This window comes from Pipistrellus kuhlii, unplaced genomic scaffold, assembly GCF_014108245.1.
Source record: "Pipistrellus kuhlii isolate mPipKuh1 unplaced genomic scaffold, mPipKuh1.p scaffold_m20_p_31, whole genome shotgun sequence".
Taxonomy (NCBI): Eukaryota; Metazoa; Chordata; class Mammalia; order Chiroptera; family Vespertilionidae; genus Pipistrellus; species Pipistrellus kuhlii.
Genome location: NW_023425531.1, coordinates 3,973,974 through 3,988,235, shown reverse-complemented (window position 1 = coordinate 3,988,235; position 14,262 = coordinate 3,973,974). Strand labels below are relative to the sequence as shown.

Genomic DNA, 14,262 nt, shown 5'->3' with positions numbered 1-14,262 from the left:
ATCGGGAACTGGTAGGACATATGAATACGTCCTTGAAATATATGTTGCTTCCTGAGAGGGATGGTATATATTTTTTGTAATCTTCATAATTGTTTGTAAAATTTATAATTTTTTAATTCGATGTTTCCATTTTTTTTGTTGGTATTCTTTTCTATTTGTTTGTAATTTGTATTTTCCTTTGTGCTTTACATATAAATAAACGAAAAAATGTGTATTTCATTTATTTTAATTAAGTATAAATAAAAAAATAATAATATAAAATTACGTCCACTGGGCATGACGTACTGACACGTCCTAGTGAAAGAGTATGCGCCCCTTGTACGTTGCGTAATTAAAAAGGGAACTCCCCGGTTAAATCAACCTGCCCTCCCCTCCCCCCTTGCCCCCCTAGGGTGTGGCCAGGGGGCGGGGGATATTTTAACTGTTCAGGGGGAATATAATGATGCTCAATATGTCAGACGCCGAGTGAATTACTAGCTCACGGTCATTCATGGTTGTCACAATAAATAGCCCTGCACTCTTTCAGCGAACACCACCGCTTTGCCATGCAGGCTTTCTGGGGTCGCCATCACACGGAAGTAACATGAGATCCATGTGGAGGAGGAAGAGGTGGCTGCACTCCATCTGCCTGCTCTGGGGCTGCAGGGGCCCCAAGCACACACACACCCTCCCCCATGGTAACTGTTTAAGAATGAAAGTTGTTTAAGAGCCCAATTAAACCAAATTACTTATAGTTATTTAAGAAGGAAATAAAAACTTACGCCTTTATGTGGGTTTTAAATGGCTACTAAGTTGTTAAGATGGAAGTGCTAAGATTCCGGCACTGACTTTCGAATGATCAGCAGCACTAGGGTGTGCTGCGGCCGGAATGACGAGAGACAGGAATGTGGGAGCTGCCGGAGGAAACAACTTGTTCAGTTGCTGAGTCGGGGGCTCTCTCTCTCTCTCTCTCTCTCTCTCCCTCCCTCCCTCCCTCCCTCCCTCCCTCCCTCCCTCCCTCCCTCCCTCCCTCCCTCTCTCTCTCTCTCTCTCTCTCTCTCTCTCTCTCTCTCTCTCTCTCTCCCTCTTTCTCTCTCTCCCTCTCTCAGCAGAGACCACCTCCGGCCATGTGTTCCCTCCCTCCCCTTCAGAGACACTGGGCTGTGTGTTGGTTTCCTCCTGACCTGGGCCACGGTGTGAGGCAGGTGCTGAGCTGTGAGCTCCAGGCGAGCACAGATGATACGGAGCCTCCCCCACTGCTGAGGGGCGGCTGATTCCCAGGTGGCTCAGGTCACAGGTCAGCCTGAGCTTGAGCACCTCACTCCCCCATGGAAGCCAGCAGCGCCCTCTGTACCCCGCAGTGCCACGTTCAAATGCTGGCTCTCGAGAGGCACTGGTATCCAGGCATCAGGCGTATGGGCTGTATCAGGACTGACTGCCTGGACGCACTGGACTGAGGAAGCAGCTAATGAGTCTCACCCTGAGGACCCGCCTGCACGCATCCGCTCGGCAGCAACTGTGGCTCTGTCCACAAGAGGAGCCAGAATGGTCCCTGGTCTCCTGCTGCTTTCATTGGATAGCAACAACTGTTAAAATTAAATCATTCCACAGAAGAGGAAACCCAAACGGTCAACAAACATGAACAGAGAATCTCTCTAACATTTCAAATTAAAGCAACAGAACAGGAAAACATTTTTAAGTGATTGACGTTCAATACTGACAAAGATGGAGAAATAGGCAAACACATACATTACGGTGGAAGTGTGATTTGCTATAATATCTATAACTCCATCTTGCAACACTCATTAAATAGCTAAATTCAGCCCTAACCACTTTGGCTCAGTGTACAGAGTGTTGGCTTCGGACTCAAGGGTCCCAGGTTTGATTCCTGTCAAGGACATGTACCTCAGTTGCAGGCACATCCCCAGTAGGAGGTGCGAGAGGCACCTGATTAATGTTTCTCTTTCATTGATGTTTCTAGCTCTCTATCCCTCTCCCTTCCTCTTTGTAAAAAAAAATAAATTATATATATATATATATATATATATATATATATATATAATTTATTTCATATATATATATTATTTATTATATATATATTTATTTATTTATTATATATATTCACATACCCCAAGACACAGCAGCCTCTGGTTGCAAACTGATCTTATGGAAACAAAGCCTCTAATGGGGAAGTATGTCTGTGCAGGGACTTTGATTTCATCATTTATTGTAGAAAAATCTGGCAACTGTCTGGTCACAATCATGAAAGCAGCTGAGCTAAATAGGGAATGTCTACTCCAGAATAAACGTCGCTCCCAGTGTTTAAAACAACCCTGAGTTGTACTCTCCCTCACGCTTTTGGACAGTCTGTTTCTTCTACTCAAACTCTTCCCTAAATCTGGCAAAATCCTACTCATCCTTCACGTCTCAGCTAAGATATGATGTTACTAAAGAGAGTAAGGGAGCCCCGGCCGGGGGTTCAGTTGGTTGGGGCGTCGTTTTATAGAGGTTGTGGGTTCCATCCCTAGTCTGGGCACCTACAGGAGCCAGCCAGTCAGTGTTTCTCTGTCTCTGTCTCTGTCTCTGTCTCTGTCTCTGTCTCTCTCCCCCCTTCCTCTCTCTCTCAGATCAATAAAAACCTATTCTTGAGTGAGGAGCAAAAAGAGAGAAAGAGTAAGAGAGAAAGCATCAAGGAAAATGTGAGTCACGTTGGACAGTTGGCAAGTAAATCAATCTCAAAAAGTGGAAAACACTGAGCCACATGAAGGGGCAAAGGGGAGATATCAACCAAAGGACTTGTGTGCATGCACATAAGCCTAACCAGAGGTCATGGACAACAGGGGGTGGGCATACATGGGGAGGGTTTTGGGATGGGAATGGGGAGATGAGGACCATTATGTGACACCATAATCAATAAAGAAATTTATAAAAATAAATAAATAAAAATAAAACAAACAAAAAACCAGCACAGCCAACCGCTGTCAGCTTTGGGCGGCAGCGGTGGGACAGCGTGGAAACTTCCTGGGGGCTCACCTCCTGTTTGCGATCCAGATGCTGGCAGCTGTGTTGGTGAGTCTCAGCTGCTACAATTCATGTACTTTCCATGTGTGTTGTCTATAATAATAAAAGCATAATATGCCGATTAGGGCAGATGCCCTTCCAGATGACCTTTCGGACAAAGCCAGGGCTGCGAGGGAAGCCCGGGTCCCAGGTGCCAGAGGGGAGCAGGGGCCGGCAGCCCAGGGAAGGAAGGCCTACTTTTGCAAGACTTTTGTGCATGGGGCCTCTAGTACTTCAATAAAAAGCTAAAAATAAAACCAAGTAACTTGCTTTTAGGAAGTTACTTTCTGGACTTCACCAAGAGGAAAGCTGTAGGTGAATCTGTGGTCCCTAAGAAAGGACTACTGACTCAAACTGTGCTGTTGGCATGACACATTATCCAGGGACATGGGAAATTACATACACTTAGAAATCGCCTTACAACCCAGGAGGCTTTCCCACGCCCGTTACCATCTCATTGAAGTTGCTGGCAGAAATCAGGCAGCAAGCCCGGCCCTGGCCCTGAACAGAGCCAGAAATCACTGACAGACTCTTTTGGTTTTAGAAAAGTTATTTCTAAAACAGGAATAATTTATAGAGGTATAACTCACAGGCAACAAATTACACATTTAAGGTGAGCAATTGAGACGTTTTGGCACATGTGCACACCATGAAGCCATCACCAAAACCGGGAGAGTGACATGTATCACTTCGAAAGCTTCCTGGTGACACCGGCGTCTTCCAATCAGCACGTTTGTTGTGGACCCATCCGTGTGGCTGTGTCGGGGTGAGGGGGCTCTTTCCTTCTGCCTGCTGTAGCGTTCTGTGGTAGGATGGTCCGAGTGTTTACCCACACACCCACGGGGGAACGTTTCTCCAGTTTCAGGATGTTCCAAATCCAGCACCTCTGAACATTTTTGTACAAGTGTGCTGATGACACACACTCATCTGTCTGGAGGAAATACCTAGGAGTGAAACGGCACAAGTGCACTTAACTGTGAAGAAAAACCACCAACCTGGCCCTAGCCGGTTTGGCTCAGTGGATAGAACATCAGCCTGCAGACCAAAGGGTCCCAGGTTTGATTACATGCCTGGCTTGCAGGCTCGATCCCCAGTAGGGGGTGTGCAGGAGGCAGCTGATCAATGATTCTATCTCATCATTGATGTTTCTATTTCTTTCTCTCACTCTCTTTTCCTCTATGAAATCAATAAAAATGTATTTAAAAAAAAAACAAAAAAAAAACCACCAACCTGTTTTTCAAAATGCCCATGTAGTCCTACCTGCCCAGACCAGCTGCTGTGTTCTCCTGACAGTGTGTGAGGCCCGACTTTGGGATCTTAGAGATTCTAGTAGGTGCAAATGGTCTCTCATGGTGGTTTTAATTTGTATAAAAAATGGGTGAAGTGGGTCCAGGTACACACTTCCAGTGTAAAATAAGTACCGTATTTTTCGGACCATAAGACGCACTGGACCATAAGACGCACCAGTTTTTAGAGAAGGGAAATGAAGAAAAAAAGATTCTGAAACAAATAGTGTCCTAAAATATTTTATGTGCATTAAAACCCAACATCACAGTCATAAACACATGTAATCAACCCTGTAAAGTAAACAGCAGCATTTAGATCCATTTTAGAGCCGGGCAAGCACACAGAGACCACACAGAGCCGGGCAAGTAAAAAAACTTTTTTTTTAAAGTATATGTGTAGGCTATATTCGGACCATAAGACGCAGGGACTTTTTCCCCCCACTTCTGGGGGGAAAAAAGTGCGTCTTATGGTCCGAAAAATACGGTAAGTCATGGGGGTGTGATGCACAGCATGGCAACTGTGGCTAACAAATCGGTGGTGTATTTGAGACTTGTTAAGAGAGTAGATCTTAAACATTCTTATCACACACAAAAAAGTTTTGACTCTGTGGAGTGAAGGATGTTAACCAGACTTGTGGCGATTATTTTGCAATAGGTGCAAATGCTGAAGCATGTTGTACACCTGAAACTAATATAATGTTATGTGTAAATTATATCTCAATAAAGAATCAAAAATTAATACATAAAAGCAGGAATGGAACAAGTAATGTAATGACATTCCTTTGTTTTTGTTCCTCTGATTTTGTTTTAAAAGAGAATTTTTGTCCAATGGACAATTTCTGATTCTAATGAAATTGTCAGACTGCAATGTTCTCTAAGTGCTACCACCTTTTAAGAATGGTAATCCTATATTGAATGTATATATGTTTACAAGGGTTATATTTTGTTGGACTTATCCCTTTGGTATGTAGAGAACTCCTTTGTCTCTTGTTTTGAAGTCTATTTTGTCAAATATGAATATTGTTACCCCAGCTTTATATATATATATATAGAGATAGATAGATAGATAGATAGTTTTCATTTGCATGGAAATTTTTTTTCCACCTTCACTTTCATTTTGTGAGTCTTTTGTTCTGAGTTGGGTCACTTGGAGACAGCATATATATAGGTCATGATTTCTTATCTATTCAGTTACCCTGTGTCTTTTGATTAGAGCATTTAATTCATTTACATTTAAGGTTATTATTGATAGGTACTTATATTGCCATTTTTATTTCTTTTCTCTCTCTTCCTCCTTCTCTTCTTCTTCCTCCTCCTCCTCCCAACAATCCTTTTAACATTTCTTGCAATGCTAGTTTGGCGGTAATTAACTTCTTTAGCCTTTTATTTATTTATTTATTTAGTCTGGGAAGCTCTTTATTTTACCTCTAATTTTGAATGATAGTCTTGCTAGATGGAGCAGTCTTGGTTTTATATCCTCATTTTCATTACTTTGAAAACGTCATGCCATTCCCTTCTGACCTGTAGAGTTTCTGTTGATAAATTAACTGACAGCCTTATGGGAGCTTCCTTTTAGGTAACTGCCTGCCTGTCTCTCTCTTGCTGCCCTTATGATACTCTTTGTCTTTAATGTTTGCTATTTTAATTATGTGCCTTGGTGTGGACATCTTTGTGTTCATCTTAATTGTGACTCTCTGTGCTTCTTGAACCCGTGTGATTTTTTTCCTTCACCAATTTAGGTAAGTTTTCTGTCATTATATCGTCAAACATTTTTTCTATCCCTTGCTACTTTCTTCTACTTAGAGTACCTCTATGATGCAGATGTTTTGTTTCATGATATACCGTCCTTGTGCTTTTAATTTTCTTTTTGCTACTCTGATGGACTTTTTTCTACCTTACCTTCTAATTTGCTGGTTCAGTTATCTACTTTTTCTAACCAACTATTAATTCCTTCCAATGTATTTTTCGTTTCAGCTGTCAGTCTTCATTTCTGACTGGTTGCTGTTCATTGTTTCTATGTCCTTTTTCATGAGCATTCTAAAAACCACTATTTTATACAGTTTCTGATAAATTGCTTTCCTCCATTTCCTTTTGTGTGTTTTTTTCTAGAGATTCTTCCTGTTCTTTCATTGGGGGGCTATTTTTTTTATTTCCCCATTTTTACTGCTTCTCTGTGTTTGTTTCGGTATATTGGATAAGACTACTATGCCTCCCAGACTTGGTGGGGTGGCCTTCTTGTGGGATCCAGTAGTGCAATCTCCTTGATCTTCTCAACTGTGTGCACTAGGAATGCCTCTTGTGTGGCTTATGTGAGCCATCCTATCGAATTTGGGTCTTGATTGCTGTTGCCATGTTTATGGGTGGGCTCACCCCTCAGACTTACTGTGAGGCTCAACCCTGACCACATTGTGCCAACTGTTATACAGGTGCTGACAGAACAAAATAAGACCAAACTGAAAATAATATGAAAACAACAACAAAAGCACCAAACCAAAAGAATTAGTTTAAAATATATATATATTCTATTGAATTTATTTTTGCCGAGGGAGAGGGATAGAGTTAGAAACATTGATGAATGAGAAACATGGATCAGCTGCCTCCTGCACACCCCCTCCTGGGGAGGTGCCCGCCACCAAGGTACATGCCCTTGATCGGAATCAAACCTGGGACCCTTGAGTTCAAAGGGTGATGCTCTATCCACTGAGCCAAACCAGTCAGGGTGAATCAGATTATATTTAAAAATAAATAAATAACCAAAAACAGAGAATGTGAAAAAGAAAAGAAACAGAATAAGAGCAGAAACAAAATAAAAAATAATGTTAAAATAATGAATAATAAAAAAATAAAATGTAGAATAGGAAAAGAAAAACAGAAAAAGAAAGTGAAAATTATATGAGAAAAAATAATAGAAGAAAAGAGAAAAAAGAGAAGAAGAAAAAGTCCTTTGGATCTATTATTTGTGGCGTCTGCTGGCCCTTGCTCCTATGTTGTTGACTCTGGCCTGTGTTGTGTCAGTGCTGGGTCTCCGGAGAGGTAGTGTGGTGCAGGTCAGTGCGAGTCACTCTCCTGCCTGGCCCTGGGCTCTCCGACTGAAGCCTGCAGGCCGAGCCACAAGTAGCTTGGTGGGCGGGGCCTCTGCAGCCCAGAGGGTCTCACGCCTTGAGTGTCCCTTTCTGAGCTGCTCTCCCCTACCCCAAAGAAATGGACTCTAGGTGATGTCCTGGACCTGGCTTGGGTGGCTTAAACAGATCCGCATTGTGGGTGGTGCCTATAGCTTGAAGGAGGGCGGGTGGGCACTTCCTCCTCTTCCAGTGCCTCAGCTCTGCCCAGTTTACTGGCAATCCCTATTCCACCCCAAGCTAGAGGGGATAAGAGGAAATTTTAAAGTCGGCCCCACTTTGCACTCCAATCTTTCAGCGTGGCTGGCCCCCACTGGATGTGCCCTCCATCCAGGTTCCAACCAGGCCAAATACCCTAGGGCCCCGCATCACCAGACCCAGCCAGATTCCCACCCTCCTCTTGCCTCAGGTCACAACAGGGCGGGGCAGCACCAGCTGTTGCACAGGTCGGGTTAGGGGTGCCAGTTCTCTGTGCTGGACCACACTGTCCAGCCCCGTCTCCACCATGTGTTCTTCCAGGGAATAAAGGGTCCCTCGGATTCACTCCTGGGTGTACTGGTGAGATTCCTCCAATGGCCCCTCCCACAGATGGGCATGAGCTTCCCAGGCCGGCTTGTCACAAAGCAGCAGCTCTCTGCCTAGGATGTGCGGTCTCAGCCTCCCAGGTGGACTCATCCCCTCGCCCCCTGTTGCTCTGGGTTGGGATCCCTGCCCGGGGCTGAGACCCACACTCCCGGGCCAGGGACTGCACTGCCACACCTCCGCCGGCTTTCCAGCCACGCAGCCGCTGCACAGCCGCAAGCTGGCTCACCCTCTCCGCGTCTCCTGTCCCCTCCACATCCCCGCCCACATGTCAGCTGTCCTTAAACTGGCTTTTCAAGCTGAAGGCTCTGCAGGTGAGCTGTTTCCCGCCACTCTGCAGCCATCTTGGAACCCCACCCAGGTTTTAATCTCCAGGGCAAAGCTCCAGTGAAGGTTTGGGGCAAGAATCATGCTCTTCTGTGAGGTGGGAGGAGGTGAGGACCTCAACCTCCTTTCCACGATGTCCCCTCTGGAGCCGTTCCAGACAAGGCCTCCTGAGCTCCCGCACTGCGTTCACCAGGAGACAGGCTGGGGCTGCTTATGTCTCTCGGTCTGCCGGCTACAAACCGCCATCCAGGAACCTGTTTTTGCAGCACTGGGGGCAGGGTCATGCCCGTTGGGAATGAATGTCTTAAATATCCCGTGAGCCTGCGGGGTCTTCGTGAGCCGAAGAGGAACTGCGTGCGCTCTGAGGCACCGCGTGGGCCAGCAGAGCCGCTCGCCACCCAACCCCACACTCCCCCCACCGCCCCCCACTCCCTCCACTTCCCCCACTCCCCAGAACTCTCTCTCCCATTTCCACCCCAGGTGCCCCGCATGCAGACCCTCAGCCTCAGCTCGCACCTCTCTCCCAGCACCTCCCAGGGCCCCCTCCTCCCGCACCAGCTACAGGACCCTACGAGGCCGCGCTGGACGGTGCTGGGAGCAGGGACCACATCTGTGTCCATGTTAACTCCACACCAGCACAGGTGGCACAGACTGCACACTAATGAAGGAGCCAACCTCCAGTGGTTTGCCTTCTTCCCCTGATCCGCCCTCACCTGCGGGGTTACCCACCGAGGAATAACCAACTCTCCCCAAACGCAGTGGTACCACCACCATTCCGCTCACTCACGCTCTGCCAGTAAGCAGGGCAGCCTGCGCTGGCCTGGTTGGCCATGGTCAGCTGGGGGTTGGCTGGGCCAGGGCCCAGGGAGGCCTCGTCTGAGACAGCCGTGCCTGCCCTGGCCTCTCACACAGGTACGCCCGGCTCCTAAGCAGCCCTGCCGCCACATGCTTCCCCAGAGCGGCCGGGGGGCCGGGCACAGGCACTGCCCAGTGGCTGGTCCCGTTGTTCTCAGTCCCCTGGCTCCTCCCGAGTGGGGACGGGCTGTGGCATGACTGCCATCCTCTGCAGCCCGCCCCGCGCCCCACCAGCACCACCAGCACCGCGGGGAGCTGCCCTGGCCACTCCCTCCAGGGCTGCTCCACATGGATCCTCCTCGTCCAGGCTCCTGACTCCTGACTCCCCTTCAGGGCACCACCTCTCTCCCTTAAAGGGCCCATCTTGTCTCTAAGTCCTCCGCTCTGCCCTCTGGAAGCCCCAATCCGAACCAGGCTTCGGGCCCCCAGTACCCGGGCTCACCCACGGGAAAACCCGGGTCTCTCATGTTCCCAGAGCTCTCCCAGGTCACTGTCCTCACGCAGTCACGTTTAGCAAGCTGTTTGCAGATGTGACTCCGTGTGGAGCTCAGCAAGATCCTAGGTCCTGTTCACCGCCCTCCTCTCCCTCCGGGGCTCCGCGGCCTCTGGGCGGCCTGGCAGCACCTCACTGCCAGGCACCTGCATTCCCGCCTGGAGGCTGCCCCTGGAGGCTTCTCCTCTCAACCTTCAAGTTGACAAACACGAAGCAAGACAACCACAGGCCCCACAGGAAGTCACTGGTGTGAGCCGTGACCGCCAAGCTGGACTTAACCGCGACTTGCCTGCCGCGGTCTCAGCCTCCAGGACGCAGCCTTCCCGGCCAGTGTGGGCCGTTCTCGTCAGTGCCAACGGGAGGGGCTGCTGGGACGCACAGAGGTGCCTGACAACACGGACAATGACAAATCAGACAGGACACACGCAGGCCATTGGCAGCTGAGGTTTATTTAACCGGAAGCAGACAGGAGCAGGAAGTGCAGCGGCACCCGAGGAACCCATTTATGGGGGGTGGGATGCACGGAGACGAGGCCTGGCCAGCACTCTGGGCCCCGCACGTCAGCTCCGGGAGGGTTGGCGGCCGCAGCTTCTGCGTTGACCAGGTTAGCAAGTGACCTCCGACAGACCTGCGGGGAAACAGAGCTGCCAGCGGCTCCCGCAGAAGAGACAACTCGGGGGTGGGGGTGACCTGGCCCCGCCCCGAGACACCCCGCACAGGCCGCCCGGCGCGGCAGCTGCGTCCTGCTCCTTCAGACGGCTGGCACAGGGACACGCGCCCACATGAGGCCAGGCTCGCGGCAGCTGGAGGGGTTAGGAAAGCCCCGTAGCCATCAAACTTGCGGCTGGTGGGCCGCATGCCTCATTAACAAATGCAGACACGGTTCTTCACCGCATACATGTGTACCGACATCATGGCAGCCAGGGGAGGTGGGGACAAAGGAAGCCCCATCATAACGATGTTCACCACATTGTCACGCTAAAATCTAAAGTCCACTGAAAATCCTACACACAGCCTGCGTTTCCAAAGTGGGGCAAGTTCAGTGAATTCGGACACAGCCATGGAAGTTACACTCACTGATTTATAATAGCAAGGGAATGCTCGTGTTATAATACTGAGTTGAAAAGATCAGCAATCAAAGCTACACAACCTGTAAATTCAACTCTGCCAGCAACATAAGAGCTGAAAAAGCAGAGGAGAAAAGTCACTCGAGGTGCTCAGTGGCAGGTACCCACGTGGTTATTCTCTTCATCACACTTTTTATCAGCTTTCAAAGGCTCTACTAAAAATTACATTGCTTTTTTAAGTGGGAGGAGAATACCAATATAAAAACCCCACTAAGTGATCCTATATAATAAAAGGCTAATATGCAAAACCACCAAATGGCAGAATAGCTATGATGCACACTGACCACCAGGGGGCAGATGCTCAATGCAGGAACTGCCCCTTGGTGGTCAGTGCACTCCCACAGAAGGAGCACTGCTCAGCCAGAAGCCAGGCTCATGGCTGGCAAGCACAGCAGCGATGGCGGGAGCCTCTTCTGCCTCTAGGATTCCTTGGGAGATGTCCAACTGCCGGTCTAGGCCTGCTCCCCAAGGGGTTCCAGATTGCAAGAGGGTGCAGGCTGAGCTGAAGGGACCCCCCACCCCCGACCCAGGGCACAAATGTACTGGGCCTCTAGTTTTAAGTTAAAAAACAAATAGAAAAGAGAGTTGTGGGCTGAGCTGACAGCTGAGTAAATTTATAAAGCAGTGGGAGACAGGACCAGGGCAATGATTAACTAACTGCCGGGCCAGCCTGCACTTTCTCACGGGGTCAGAGCCGGCCTCGGTCACATTCTCCCACTGCATCAGCTGCCCGTCCACACTGCCCCTCCTGGGACACATCTGTTGGAAGCCTGCAGGGCAGCTATCACGTTCAAGGCCCAAACTGGGATCTAAAGCACTCTCCACAGGTGCCCAAGGGCCACCCCGAGGAAGCAGGGGCACGTGGGAAGCTGTGAGGAGAAATTGGACCAAGGCCCCGGTGCTGGGAGCACCAGGGAGCCCTGCTCGGCCGGCTGGGCAGCGTCGCTCACAGTGGGTCCGTTTACCACCCAGGACACCTGGCTATCGCTGATGACAAGGCAGGCCTTGGTCACTCTGACTAAGACCACTATTGCTGTAAACACAAGGTCTCCCGCTGCCCTCAGCAGTCCTGAGCACACCTGCACTGGCTCTCCCTGACACCCCTCCCGCTTCTGTGTGCGGGACACAGGACATGATGGCCAATCCCAAGACGGTCACGGCACCGGCACGGTCGCTAGTGCCCTCTGCACTCAAAACGCAGGATGTCTTACGTTCCTTGCAGAGTGAAAGGTCCCCACGGTGAGGCGAAGGCAGAGGGCACGGTACCTAGCTTGCTGCCCCCGCGGGTGGCCCAGCACAGGCAGTAGTGGGTCATGAGCTGCTCCAGGAGCTCCAGCTCGTCCAGGAACTCGAGGGACTCGATCCTGCAGAGTCAACGCAGAACAGACGCGTGAGCAGGTAACAGAGGACAAGGCACTCGTGTCAGACCATGTGAAAGAGCCGACAAGTATTAGGTCTAGTAATAATTAATGTCGTTTTCTAATACTTTTTAAAATCGAATTTATTTAAACAATACAACAAAATTTAATCAACAATAGAGTTGCCGTTGTTTTCTACTACTTGTGCCCAACGCTCAGGAAGCATTTTAATCCCTCTGTTGTAAAATTTTTGTGATTTTTGATGCAAAAAATTCGGTCAACACATTTTTGAGGCATTCTTCATTATTAAATTTTTTTCCAAGAAGAAAGTTTTACAAAGAACGAAACAAATGGTAATCGGAAGGGGCAATATCAGGAGAATATGCAGGTTGAGGGAGAACTTCCCATTCCAACTGGCGCAGTTTTGCAGCAGTGATTCTTGCAGTATGCGGTTGTGCGTTATCGTGGTGAAGAATTACGCCCTTCCGATTAATCAGCGCGGGTTCTTTTTCTCTTAAAGCTTGGGCTAACCTTTCCAATTGGGCACTATCCACTGCACTTGTAATGGTTTGGTTAGATGGTAAAAGTTCATAATGAAGAATTCCTTTAAAATTCCACCAAACACACACATCACTTTTTCGCATGCAAGTCAGGTTTTGGCGTGGGCTGCGGAGCCTCATTTTTGTCCAACCATTGAGGCCGCCTTTTCAAATTAACATACAGCACCCATTTTTCATCTCCGGTAACAATTTGCTCTAAAAACGGCAAACGGTTTTGACGAGAGAGGAGCGAACTGCAAATTGTGACTCTTTGATTACGGTTGTTGTCGGTCAACTCATGAGGAACCCATTTTCCAAACTTTTGGACTTTGCCAAGTGCACGCAATTGATTGGAAATTGTTTTTTGTGAACAATTTAAAGTTGTCGCAAGCTCTTGTTGGGTAATTTGAGGATTTTGCACCAAAAGAGCTTGAAGAGCTTCTTGATCAAAATTGGACACACGGCCTCGACCACTCTTGTCATCTAACGAAAAATTTCCCTCGCGAAATTTCTCAAACCAACGCTGGCATTTTCTGGCGCTAACTGCATCTTGACCAAGAGCACTACAGATGTTTTTTGCAGCCTCACTTGCTTTTCTTCCTAATTGGAACTCGTAAAGCATGCAGTGCCGAATATGCTCTTCATCCGCCATTTTCTTAGCCCTAGTTTTGCAACAAAAACCAAACCAAACACAAACTTTTTCAAGCAAAACTTGTTAATTGCACTTCACACGTTCTGTAGATACCACGTGTTTGAAGGTTATGTCAATACAAGTCAACGCCAAGCAAGATTTTAAACGAATGTTTAAAAACGGCATTAATTATTACTAGACCCGTAGTAGCCATGGTGTGCTTCCATGGCAACTCACTTCATTAAAAAGAAGGAAAAGCACCATAAGCAAAACCAAAAGACTAACGCAAAAAAGTATCTGCAACATAAAGAGCAAAGGCAGATTCCCTTGCTGCATAAAGAGCTGTTGTATTTCAATGCGAAAAACGTCACAAGTTCATGTAAAAGACGGATGGGTGCGGGGAAGGATGCAAAGGTGAAGGGAACAGAGGCACACACTGCCACTCCAGGAGGTTACAGCCCTGGCTGGCGGCTCAGTTGGCTGGAGCATTGTCCTGTACACCAAAAGGTGGTGGGTTCGAGTCTGGTCAGGTTGCAGGTTCAAGCCCCAGTAGGGGTGGGTGCAGGAGGCAACTGATCAATGTTGCTCTCTCACATTCACATTTCTCTCTCACCCGATGTTTCTCCCTCTTCCTCTCTCTCCTTGGACTCCTCTCCATCCCTCATTTTCTCTCTCTAAAAATCAATAAAAGTTTGCCCTGGCCGGTATTGCTCTGTGGTTAGAGTGTCAGCCACACACCCAATGGTCAAAGGTATTTCTGTTAAGACGAGAGGAAAAGTCCATTTAAAAATCTGAGAGCAGACCTTTCCTCCACTCCAATCATGAGGGTCACACACACGTCCCCCGTGGAGGCAGCCCGGGAGCTCGGCAGGCTGACCGCTGGGGTGGGTGCAGGTCGCCTGTTTG

At 48.3% G+C, this 14,262-nt stretch overlaps 1 protein-coding gene and 1 long non-coding RNA gene across 5 annotated transcripts in view; both read right to left on the bottom strand.

The window, feature by feature from the left end:
* Window positions 1-3,179: 3,179 nt before the first annotated feature.
* Window positions 3,180-9,322, bottom strand: LOC123651055. The gene is made up of 3 exons (XR_006739515.1): window positions 9,067-9,322; window positions 4,310-4,315; window positions 3,180-3,983 (listed from the first exon to the last, which is right to left on the bottom strand). It is a non-coding gene; the product is annotated as an uncharacterized LOC123651055 (long non-coding RNA).
* Window positions 9,323-10,134: 812 nt separating this feature from the next.
* Window positions 10,135-14,262, bottom strand: part of LCMT1 (leucine carboxyl methyltransferase 1) — a 35,658-nt gene continuing 31,530 nt past the window's right edge. For all 4 annotated transcript variants that reach the window (XM_036460189.2, XM_036460191.2, XM_036460188.2 and 1 more), the window contains 2 exons: window positions 12,095-12,192; window positions 10,135-10,329 (listed from right to left, as the gene is read on the bottom strand). In XM_036460189.2, the coding sequence (XP_036316082.1) occupies window positions 10,149-10,329; window positions 12,095-12,192 (279 nt within the window). In that variant the 3' untranslated portion in view covers window positions 10,135-10,148. The remainder of the gene's footprint in view (window positions 10,330-12,094; window positions 12,193-14,262) is intronic.